The following is a 13,466-nucleotide window of genomic DNA, read 5'->3' on the forward strand; positions in this document are numbered from 1 at the left end:
AATGATGTTGGTCGGAGAATTTGCTGAGAATTGGAAATCAGCCCTTGGATTATAGAATAGGCAACTACAGTCAGAGATGAAAACCCTGAAAAACTGAAGAGACTTTGGTCCCTATGTATGAGTATAGAAGGAAACTTGTACAATGATGGGTCCATTGCTAGATGAGCTCCTCGGAGTACCAGAGGATCCTGTTGTGGTCTTCTGAAGAGGACACTCACATTTGAATGATAGTATGGTCTATCTCCTACGGGTTTTTGGAAGGTAGGCATCTGGAATCATTATATTGGTTGGGCCCAAGGAACCTCAGTCAGATATATGTGTGGCTGGAATATCTCCCCAGGTGTCTCTAAGCTCAGGTGGACGTTCTTGAGACTCATACCATGAGATAGCTTGCACTTGGTCTGCTCAGTATTGAGTACACACGACTAGTCGAGCAGATTTACCAGCCTACCATACGTGATTGTTCTTAGTTGAGAAATGCTCCTTCTATGTCCACAAGACTCACTATTGGTGACCCCTGACTACTTCCAGGCCCAGATCTGATGTGAGGGACCCCATACGATGTATAACTGTATAATCCACCTTACGCAGCATCATGGCAGAAGGGAGGGTGACCGCAATGAAATGCACAGAGAGGATCGAGCGCAGCTTAAAATGATTTTTATGGGACCGGTTGTGTGGAGAAGATTACGGGTGTCATCTCTGGAGCCACCTGAGGGTATAATCAGCATTTGCACACTAATAACTAATGGTTACATCATCAGATGAGTGTGTCACCTGCGTGAAGTAGGCTACGAGAGGCTGTATAAATACAGGTAGGGTGCTGCGTACTTCACTGTATGCTTCACTGCTCCACCGATCTACAAGACACACACACAGGTGAGTGGACCTCTCTACTGCTCCCCACCGCAGGGGACTTCTTCTAGCTAGACCTCTCCTTCAGCTCTACGAGCTACTTTAGATACTTTGCACGACTTCCATGGGTGTAGGATGTAAGTTATGGAAAAGGCTTGGAAATCTGGTGATGGGACAGACTGGGGTTTAGTATCTGACCAGTGATGGTTAGGGTTCCCTCCATTTATCTTCCTGTTAAGGTGTCCATAAACTTTTCTATGGGACACTGGTTGTGTTCTCAATGGGCATCGTCTGTTGGGGAAGAGTCGAGAGTTATCTCTAGACTTAAGGAAATCCTCCAGTCCAACCAACAGATGGGTTCAGGCAACTTTACTCAAATGGGGGCCCTTAGTTATGCACATTGAGAAAAGATCCAGGTCCATCAAGGGCAACCTCTCCATCATTGTCAGACTACCTATAACCCTCTGCGCCTGTCGCTATGAAATAATGACCTAGTGTCCCCCATTACTACCGCTGCGGACAGAGTTTTCCATACTTTGTCTGCCCTAACTGTAAAGAATCCTTTCCTACGAACACTTGTGCATGTCTCGGGGTGCTCTGTATACGTACCATGTATATATGCTCCCTGGCTCGTAGCTTACCAGTAAGCAGGATCTCCAGGTCCATCTCGTGTCCTGATGTCCTCGCTGTGGTTCTATTCAGTGTAGTATTATTATTACTTTGTCGGGGGTGTGTGGGGGTCTTCTATCAGTCTCCCTGGTCTTACGTAATGTGTTATTCTATGTCCACTACCTGCTGATACTCTACACAAGTCAATGTCATGTAGTATCAGTAATAGAGAGGCCGAATGGATGTAAAGGTATAGAGAACAGGTAGAACATATAGAATGTATCGAACGAACGCAGTCAAAGCGTGCAATGTATAGAACATGCAGAATGTATAAAGTGTAGAACATGCAAGATGTAGAGAACCAAGAAAACATGTAGAAGATATGGAGTATGCAGTAAGGATAGAACATGTAGAATGTATAGAATGTGTAGAACATACAGAATACATAGAACGTGTAGATCATACAGAATCTGTAGAATGTATAGAACATGTAGATTGTGTAGAATGTATAGAACATGTAGATTGTGTAGAATGTATAGAACATGCAGAATACATATAAGGTGTAGAATGTATAGAACATGTAGAATGAGTAGAATGTATAGAATATGTAGAATATATAGAATACATAGAACGTGTAGCTTGTATAAAACATGTAGAACATACAGAATGTGTAGTACATATAGAATACATAGAACGTGTACATCTTACAGAATATGTAGAATGTATAGAACACGTAGAATACATAGAATGTGCAGCATACATAGAACATGTATAATACATAGAACAGGTATAATACATAGAACAGGTATAATACATAGAACAGGTAGAATACATAGAACATATATAATACATAGAACAGGTAGAATACATACAACATGTAGAATACATAGAACAGGTAGAATACACAGAACACGTAGAATACATAGAATGTGCAGCATACATAGAACATGTATAATACATAGAACATGTAGAATACATAGAACAGGTAGAATACATAGAACAGGTAGAATACACAGAACACGCAGCATACATAGAACACGTATAATACATAGAACAGGTAGAATACATAGAACAGGTAGAATACATAGAACAGGTAGAATACATAGAACAGGTAGAATACATAGAACAGGTAGAATACATAGAACAGGTAGAATACATAGAACAGGTAGAATACATAGAACAGGTAGAATACATAGAACTTGTATAATACATAGAACTTGTATAATACATAGAACAGGTAGAATACATAGAACAGGTAGAATACATAGAACATGTAGAATACATAGAACAGGTAGAATACATAGAACAGGTAGAATACATAGAACAGGTAGAATACATAGAACAGGTAGAATACATAGAACAGGTAGAATACATAGAACATGTAGAATACATAGAACAGGTAGAATACATAGAACTTGTAGAATACATAGAACAGGTAGAATACATAGAACAGGTAGAATACATAGAACAGGTAGAATACATAGAACAGGTAGAATACATAGAACAGGTAGAATACATAGAACAGGTAGAATACATAGAACAGGTAGAATACATAGAACTTGTATAATACATAGAACTTGTATAATACATAGAACGGGTAGAATACATAGAACGGGTAGAATACATAGAACGGGTAGAATACATAGAACGGGTAGAATACATAGAACAGGTAGAATACATAGAACAGGTAGAATACATAGAACAGGTAGAATACATAGAACAGGTAGAATACATAGAACAGGTAGAATACATAGAACAGGTAGAATACATAGAACAGGTAGAATACATAGAACAGGTAGAATACATAGAACAGGTAGAATACATAGAACAGGTAGAATACATAGAACAGGTAGAATACATAGAACAGGTAGAATACATAGAACAGGTAGAATACATAGAACAGGTAGAATACATAGAACAGGTAGAATACATAGAACAGGTAGAATACATAGAACATGTAGAATACATAGAACAGGTAGAATACATAGAACAGGTAGAATACATAGAACATGTATAATACATAGAACAGGTAGAATACATAGAACAGGTAGAATACATAGAACAGGTAGAATACATAGAACTTGTATAATACATAGAACAGGTAGAATACATAGAACATGTAGAATACATAGAACAGGTAGAATACATAGAACAGGTAGAATACATAGAACAGGTAGAATACATAGAACAGGTAGAATACATAGAACAGGTAGAATACATAGAACATGTAGAATACATAGAACAGGTAGAATACATAGAACTTGTAGAATACATAGAACAGGTAGAATACATAGAACAGGTAGAATACATAGAACAGGTAGAATACATAGAACAGGTAGAATACATAGAACAGGTAGAATACATAGAACAGGTAGAATACATAGAACAGGTAGAATACATAGAACAGGTAGAATACATAGAACAGGTAGAATACATAGAACAGGTAGAATACATAGAACTTGTATAATACATAGAACAGGTAGAATACATAGAACATGTAAAATACATAGAACAGGTAGAATACATAGAACAGGTAGAATACATAGAACAGGTAGAATACATAGAACAGGTAGAATACATAGAACAGGTAGAATACATAGAACAGGTAGAATACATAGAACAGGTAGAATACATAGAACAGGTAGAATACATAGAACATGTAGAATACATAGAACAGGTAGAATACATAGAACAGGTAGAATACATAGAACAGGTAGAATACATAGAACAGGTAGAATACATAGAACAGGTAGAATACATAGAACATGTAGAATACATAGAACAGGTAGAATACATAGAACATGTATAATACATAGAACAGGTAGAATACATAGAACAGGTAGAATACATAGAACAGGTAGAATACATAGAACTTGTATAATACATAGAACAGGTAGAATACATAGAACATGTAGAATACATAGAACAGGTAGAATACATAGAACAGGTAGAATACATAGAACAGGTAGAATACATAGAACAGGTAGAATACATAGAACAGGTAGAATACATAGAACATGTAGAATACATAGAACAGGTAGAATACATAGAACTTGTAGAATACATAGAACAGGTAGAATACATAGAACGTGTAGAATACATAGAACAGGTAGAATACATAGAACAGGTAGAATACATAGAACAGGTAGAATACATAGAACAGGTAGAATACATAGAACAGGTAGAATACATAGAACATGTAGAATACATAGAACAGGTAGAATACATAGAACTTGTAGAATACATAGAACAGGTAGAATACATAGAACAGGTAGAATACATAGAACAGGTAGAATACATAGAACAGGTAGAATACATAGAACAGGTAGAATACATAGAACAGGTAGAATACATAGAACAGGTAGAATACATAGAACAGGTAGAATACATAGAACAGGTAGAATACATAGAACTTGTATAATACATAGAACAGGTAGAATACATAGAACATGTAAAATACATAGAACAGGTAGAATACATAGAACAGGTAGAATACATAGAACAGGTAGAATACATAGAACAGGTAGAATACATAGAACAGGTAGAATACATAGAACAGGTAGAATACATAGAACAGGTAGAATACATAGAACAGGTAGAATACATAGAACAGGTAGAATACATAGAACTTGTATAATACATAGAACAGGTAGAATACATAGAACATGTAAAATACATAGAACAGGTAGAATACATAGAACAGGTAGAATACATAGAACAGGTAGAATACATAGAACAGGTAGAATACATAGAACAGGTAGAATACATAGAACAGGTAGAATACATAGAACAGGTAGAATACATAGAACATGTAGAATACATAGAACAGGTAGAATACATAGAACAGGTAGAATACATAGAACAGGTAGAATACATAGAACAGGTAGAATACATAGAACAGGTAGAATACATAGAACAGGTAGAATACATAGAACATGTAGAATACATAGAACAGGTAGAATACATAGAACAGGTAGAATACATAGAACAGGTAGAATACATAGAACAGGTAGAATACATAGAACAGGTAGAATACATAGAACATGTAGAATACATAGAACAGGTAGAATACATAGAACAGGTAGAATACATAGAACAGGTAGAATACATAGAACAGGTAGAATACATAGAACAGGTAGAATACATAGAACAGGTAGAATACATAGAACAGGTAGAATACATAGAACTTGTATAATACATAGAACATGTAGAATACATAGAACAGGTAGAATACATAGAACAGGTAGAATACATAGAACAGGTAGAATACATAGAACAGGTAGAATACATAGAACATGTAGAATACATAGAACAGGTAGAATACATAGAACGTGTAGCATACATAGAACTTGTAGAATACATAGAACTTGTAGAATACATAGAACTTGTAGAATACATAGAACGTGTAGAATACATAGAACGTGTAGCATACATAGAACATGTAGAATACATAGAACGTGTAGAATACATAGAACAGGTAGAATACATAGAACAGGTAGAATACATAGAACAGGTAGAATACATAGAACAGGTAGAATACATAGAACAGGTAGAATACATAGAACGTGTAGAATACATAGAACAGGTAGAATACATAGAACGTGTAGCATACATAGAACGTGTAGAATACATAGAACTTGTAGAATACATAGAACGTGTAGCATACATAGAACGTGTAGCATACATAGAACGTGTAGCATACATAGAACGTGTAGCATACATAGAACGTATTATAAATGTGTTCAGTATCTTCTATCACTGACTATGATTAGCTTATCTTATGATCCAGGACTCTTTCTGCTCCTCTTTCCACTTCTATGGCTCCTCTTGGTCTTCTTCGTGCTCCTTCTAGCCCTGACTGCCTCTGACTACTCTCCTGGAGTTTTCACTTACCTGATACTTCTGTAGAGTGTCTTGCTTGATTCTATCTCGTCTTGCTCCTTGTTCTTCCTCGTTCCTTGATGTGAGGACCATTACTACACAAGCAGCTTCGCGTGTCTTATCTTCTCCAGTGACCGCTCTGGTCCATCTCATAGGTGACTTCTAGTCTACGGTCTCCATATTCCCTCCTTTCTATGACTCTCCATAACATGTGATGTCTGTTGTTTCTTACTTTTCTCTTGGCTTCTCACAGTTCTTGTTTCTCATGTCAATGATAAAAGTAAAAGACCTAAGCACGGTTCAGACTGAATGGTCATCGTGTCACCTCCAGTTCTTGGCTTTGCCATATTTGAGGTAAATTTTATTGCATTAGTAATGCCCATACATTTTTTTTTTTTTCAGAACATACTTCAGCCTTACACAACATCAATCAACATGTCTGAACTCATGCAAGCCATCCACAGCATTTTGAAGATCTACGAGAAATATTGCCAGCACCCATGTCCTGGCCAAAGTCTAAAACCATCAGAAATGGAGCAGCTCATACAGGCAGAGCTATCCGATGCCATCAAAGTAAGTCATGGCCTTAGGTGAAGACTTTAGACATGGGTCAATGGGGGTGGTCAGTATGGAGGATAAGTGATCGGTTTCAGTCTTGTGGTACATATAAAGTTGTCCATGTTTCATTGCAGAACACCGGAGATCCGGAAACCATTAACTTGGTCATGAAGGCCGTGGACAGGAATCGTGATGGCGAAATAAGCTTTAAAGAATATATCACGTTGGTGTGTGTCGTGGCCAAGGCTTACTACAAGCATGTGCTCAAAGAACAAAACCCTCAGCAATGTCTTCTGCAACAAGGAGGCCAGCAGTATGCCGTTGGAGCTCCAACACCACAATCCAGCAACCAAGTGCCCACGGGATATCAGCAGGCCAATGTCTATATCCCCTCAGTGCAACAGTTCGCACCACAAGCACAGCCAGATCAGCAAGTTCCAGTCCAAGTGCCAGTTCAAGGACAACAAGTAATTGCTGTTCCAGCACAAGTCCAAGCACCGGCTCAGGGTCAAGTTCCAGCTCAAGCACCAGTGCAGCAAATCCCATCTCAGGTGCCAGTCCAGGCTTCACTTCAAATTCTTAATCAAGTCCCTGCCCCAGGTCAAACTGTGTCAGTTCAATTACCCCAGTACTACTACCAAGTCCAAGTGGGAACACAGATGGCACCTCAGCAACCAGTTCAAAGTTATCAAGTGGTTCAAGCCATACCTCAGAACCAAGTTCAGGTATCGATCCCAGTTCAGCAAACATCAGCTCCACAACCAGCTCCAGTTCAACAAACACCTGTTCAACAACAAGCTCCAGTCCAGCAAACACCTGCTCAACAACCAGCTCCAGCTCAGCAAAATCCAGCTCCACAACAAGCTCCAACTCAACAAACACCTGCTCAACAACAAGCTCCAGTTCAGCAAAATCCAGCTCCACAACAAGCTCTAGTTCAACAAACACCTGCTCAACAACAAGCTCCAGTTCAGCAAACACCTGCTCAACAACAAGCTCCAGTTCAGCAAACACCTGCTCAACAACAAGCTCCAGTTCAGCAAACACCTGCTCAACAACAAGCTCCAGCTCAGCAAACACCTGCTCAACAACAAGCTCCAGTTCAGCAAACACCTGCTCAACAACAAGCTCCAGTTCAGCAAACACCTGCTCAACAACAAGCTCCAGCTCAGCAAACACCTGCTCAACAACAAGCTCCAGCTCAGCAAACACCTGCTCAACAACAAGCTCCAGTTCAGCAAACACCTGCTCAACAACAAGCTCCAGTTCAGCAAACACCTGCTCAACAACAAGCTCCAGCTCAGCAAAATCCAGCTCCACAACAAGCTCCAACTCAGCAAACACCTGCTCAACAACAAGCTCCAGTTCAGCAAAATCCAGCTCCACAACAAGCTCTAGTTCAACAAACACCTGCTCAACAACAAGCTCCAGTTCAGCAAACACCTGCTCAACAACAAGCTCCAGTTCAGCAAACACCTGCTCAACAACAAGCTCCAGTTCAGCAAACACCTGCTCAACAACAAGCTCCAGTTCAGCAAACACCCGCTCAACAACAAGCTCCAGTTCAGCAAACACCTGCTCAACAACAAGCTCCAGTTCAGCAAACACCTGCTCAACAACAAGCTCCAGTTCAGCAAACACCTCTTCAACAATTAGCACCAGTTCAGCAAACACCTGCTCAACAACAAGCTCCGGCTCAGCAATTTTCAGTTCAAGTTCCAGGACAAGTAATTGCTGTTCCAGCACCAGTCCAAGCACCGGCTCAGGATCAAGTTCCAGCTCAAGCACCAGTGCAGCAAATCCCGGCTCAGGTGCCAGCCCAGGCTTCACCTCAAATTCTTAATCAAGTCCCTGCCCCAGGTCAAACTGTGTCAGTTCAATTACCCCAGTGCCACTACCAAATCCAAGTGGGAACACAGATGGCACCTCAGCAACAAGTTCAAAGTTATCAAGTGGTACAAGCCATACCTCAGAACCAAGTTCAGGTATTGATCCCAGTTCAGCAAACATCAGCTCCACAACCAGCTCCAGTTCAGCAAACACCTGCTCAACAAGCTCCAGTTCAGCAAACAACCACTCAACAACTGGCTCCAGTCCAGCAAACACCTGCTCAACAACAAGCTCCAGTTCAGCAAACACCTGCTCAACAACTGGCTCCGGCTCAGCAAGTTTCAGTCCCAGTTCCAGTTCCAGGACAAGTAATTGCTGTTCCAACACCAGTCCAAGCACCGGCTCAGGGTCAAGTTCCAGCTCAAGCACCAGTGCAGCAAATCCCATCTCAGGTGCCAACCCAGGCTTCACCTCAAATTCTTAATCAAGTCCCTGCCCCAGGTCAAACTGTGTCAGTTCAATTACCCCAGTACTACTACCAAGTCCAAGTGGGAACACAGATGGCACCTCAGCAACCAGTTCAAAGTTATCAAGTGGTTCAAGCCATACCTCAGAACCAAGTTCAGGTATTGATCCCAGTTCAGCAAACATCCGCTCAACAACAAGCTCCAGTCCAGCAAACACCTGCTCAACAAACTCCAGTTCAGCAAACACCTGCGCAACAACCAGCTCCAGTTCAGCAAACATCCGCTCAACAACAAGCTCCAGTTCAGCAAACACCCGCTCAACAACAAGCTCCAGTTCAGCAAACACCTGCTCAACAACAAGCTCCAGCTCAGCAAAATCCAGCTCCACAACAAGCTCCAACTCAGCAAACACCTGCTCAACAACAAGCTCCAGTTCAGCAAAATCCAGCTCCACAACAAGCTCTAGTTCAACAAACACCTGCTCAACAACAAGCTCCAGTTCAGCAAACACCTGTTCAACAACAAGCTCCAGTTCAGCAAACACCTGCTCAACAACAAGCTCCAGTTCAGCAAACACCTGCTCAACAACAAGCTCCAGTTCAGCAAACACCTGCTCAACAACAAGCTCCAGTTCAGCAAGCACCTCTTCAACAATTAGCACCAGTTCAGCAAACACCTGCTCAACAACTGGCTCCGGCTCAGCAATTTTCAGTCCAAGTTCCAGGACAAGTAATTGCTGTTCCAGCACAAGTCCAAGCACCGGCTCAGGGTCAAGTTCCAGCTCAAGCACCAGTGCAGCAAATCCCATCTCAGGTGCCAACCCAGGCTTCACCTCAAATTCTTAATCAAGTCCCTGCCCCAGGTCAAACTGTGTCAGTTCAATTACCCCAGTGCCACTACCAAATCCAAGTGGGAACACAGATGGCACCTCAGCAACCAGTTCAAAGTTATCAAGTGGTGCAAGCCATACCTCAGAACCAAGTTCAGGTATTGATCCCAGTTCAGCAAACATCAGCTCCACAACCAGCTCCAGTTCAGCAAACACCTGCTCAACAACAAGCTCCAGTCCAGCAAACACCTGCTCAACAAGCTCCAGTTCAGCAAACACCTGCTCAACAACAAGCTCCAGTTCAGCAAACACCTGCTCAACAACAAGCTCCAGTCCAGCAAACACCTGCTCAACAAGCTCCAGTTCAGCAAACACCTGCTCAACAACTGGCTCCAGTTCAGCAAACACCTGCGCAACAACAAGCTCCAGTTCAGCAAACACCTGCTCAACAACAAGCTCCAGTTCAGCAAACACCCACTCAACAACTGGCTCCAGTTCAGCAAACACCTGCTCAACAACAATCTCCAGTTCAGCAAACACCTGCTCAACAACCAGCACCAGCTCAGCAAACACCTGCTCAACAACAAGCTCCAGTTCAGCAAACACCTGCTCAACAACAAGCTCCAGTTCAGCAAACACCTGCTCAACAACTGGCTCCGGCTCAGCAAGTTTCAGTCCCAGTTCCAGTTCCAGGACAAGTAATTGCTGTTCCAACACCAGTCCAAGCACCGGCTCAGGGTCAAGTTCCAGCTCAAGCACCAGTGCAGCAAATCCCATCTCAGGTGCCAACCCAGGCTTCACCTCAAATTCTTAATCAAGTCCCTGCCCCAGGTCAAACTGTGTCAGTTCAATTGCCCCAGTACCAGTACCAAATCCAAGTGGGAACACAGATGGCACCTCAGCAACCAGTTCAAAGTTATCAAGTGGTACAAGCCATACCTCAGAACCAAGTTCAGGTATTGATCCCAGTTCAGCAAACATCAGCTCCACAACCAGCTCCAGTTCAGCAAACACCTGCTCAACAACAAGCTCCAGTCCAGCAAACACCTGCTCAACAACTGGCTCCAGTCCAGCAAACACCTGCTCAACAACTGGCTCCAGTCCAGCAAACACCTACTCAACAACTGGCTCCAGTCCAGCAAACTCCTGCGCAACAACCAGCACCAGCTCAGCAAACACCCGCTCAACAACCAGCACCAGCTCAGCAAACACCTGCTCAACAACTGGCTCCAGTCCAGCAAACTCCTGCGCAACAACAAGCTCCAGTTCAGCAAACACCTGCTCAACAACCAGCACCAGCTCAGCAAACACCTGCTCAACAACTGGCTCCAGTCCAGCAAACTCCTGCGCAACAACCAGCTCCAGTTCAGCAAGCACCTGCTCAACAACCAGCACCAGCTCAGCAAGCACCTGCTCAACAACCAGCACCAGCTCAGCAAACACCTGCTCAACAACCAGCACCAGCTCAGCAAACACCTGCTCAACAACCAGCACCAGCTCAGCAAGCAGTACCACTGCCACCAGTAGTTCAAACACCACTTATATTAGGCCAGGCATGCTCATGGTTAGCCTTGCAATCACCTGCCCTAATGGTTCCTCAGGTAGCCACTCAGGCTGTTTCTCCACAATCTCAGGTATCTCAGCCTTCACCCCAGGTTCTACCTCCACAAGTTGTAAGTCAAGCATCTCCCCAAGCTGTTCTTTCACAAGTGGTATCTCAGCAAGGTCCCCAGGCTGTTGATACATATTCTACACCTCAGACCCTTCCCCAGGCTGTTTCTTCACAGGTGGTACCTCAGCCAGCTCCCCAAGTTCCTCCACAAGTGGCACCTCAACCAGCTGCCCAGGCTGGTCCTTCACAGGTGGTACTTCAGCCAGCTACCCAACTTCCTCAACCAGCTGCCCAGGCTGTTATTTTACAGGTGATACCTCAGCCAGCTCCCCAAGTTCCCTCACAAGTTGTATCTCAAACAGCTGTCCAGGTTGTTCCTCCACAGGCGGTACTTCAGACAGCTCCCCAAGCTCCTCCACAACTGGTATCTCAACCAGGTCTCCAGGCTGTTCCTCCACAGGCGGTACTTCAGACAGCTCCCCAAGCTCCTCCACAACTGGTATCTCAACCAGGTCTCCAGGCTGTTCCTCCACAGGCGGTACTTCAGACAGCTCCCCAAGCTCCTCCACAACTGGTATCTCAACCAGGTCTCCAGGCTGTTCCTCCACAGGCGGTACTTCAGACAGCTCCCCAAGCTCCTCCACAACTGGTATCTCAACCAGGTCTCCAGGCTGTTCCTCCACAGGCGGTACTTCAGACAGCTCCCCAAGCTCCTCCACAACTGGTATCTCAACCAGGTCTCCAGGCTGTTCCTCCACAGGCGGTACTTCAGACAGCTCCCCAAGCTCCTCCACAACTGGTATCTCAACTAGCTTACCAGGCTGTTTCTCCACAAGCTGTACCTCAGGTAGTTACTCTGGTTGTTCCTCAACAGGTGTCACCTCAGGTAGTTCCCCAAGTTCCTCAGTCAACTTCCCAGTCTCAGTCCTCTACACAAGGAAATGAATTTTCATTTTACCCATGTGCATGTGATTCAGGTTATAAATTCTGGTATCCCTACGGAGCTTATTACTAAACAAGAATGGTGGCCTTGTACGCTGAGTGATCTCCTGCCTTCTGCCTTAAGAACTTGCCTGTAGAATCTTCTTCTGCTTTGAATGTCTTAGACATTATATCCCTATGTGCTGTATGAACAGGAGAAAGTAATAAAGTCTCTCTTGTTGCTTCACTTGCTACTTGTGTTGTCTCTTTATTAACATATCGTTATTGTGAATGGAAATCTTAGTTCTGAACATCTTTCTCATCTTCTCAATGCAACATTACTCCATTACTGGTAACCACAGGGCTTATTTAGTGTCACCACATATGGCCAACTCCAGATCTCCCGGCCTCAGCACCTATGTACACTCACAGGCAGTCTTGGACTGGGAGGTCTAGAGTACACCAGTGGAATTGGGTATAGGGGCCCACCACCAGGACCCTTGCAGATCAGCTGTACTGAGACAGGGTGGCTACAGGCAATAACAATGGCTTTCTGCTCACCTGCCATCCTCTTAGCGGAAGGGAGAGGAGACAGAGAGAGAGCACCGGGCCACTGCCAAACAGAGTGTTTAGAGAAAGTCTCAGTAACTTTGTCTAAAATGCAGTGACCCCGCACCATCAATTGTGAATATATGTGAGGGTTACACCTCTTAACACTAACCACTTTATAGTACTCACCCATTCTGATTTGCTCCAGTGTCTGAAAAATAAGACCTACCCCGAAAATAAGCCGCAGCCCTTTCTTTAGAGAAAAAAAATTATATGAGACTCTGTGTTATTTTCGGATAAACACTGTATCACATGTCTGCTATAGAAATAGAAGGTGTGTGTTATGTAAATAATG

The 13,466-nt window shown here is 42.9% G+C and overlaps 1 protein-coding gene across 1 annotated transcript; it reads left to right on the plus strand.

Moving 5' to 3' along the window:
- The first annotated feature begins 857 nt into the window (after positions 1-857).
- LOC142186709 (uncharacterized) lies at positions 858-7,839 on the plus strand. Its single transcript, XM_075261338.1, has 4 exons — positions 858-879; positions 6,748-6,918; positions 7,038-7,706; positions 7,741-7,839. Exons 2-4 carry the CDS (start codon positions 6,781-6,783, stop codon positions 7,837-7,839), a joined length of 906 nt encoding a protein of 301 aa, XP_075117439.1. The 5' UTR covers positions 858-879; positions 6,748-6,780.
- Positions 7,840-13,466: the final 5,627 nt, after the last annotated feature.

Source organism: Leptodactylus fuscus, unplaced genomic scaffold (genome assembly GCF_031893055.1).
Source record: "Leptodactylus fuscus isolate aLepFus1 unplaced genomic scaffold, aLepFus1.hap2 HAP2_SCAFFOLD_113, whole genome shotgun sequence".
NCBI lineage: Eukaryota > Metazoa > Chordata > Amphibia > Anura > Leptodactylidae > Leptodactylus > Leptodactylus fuscus.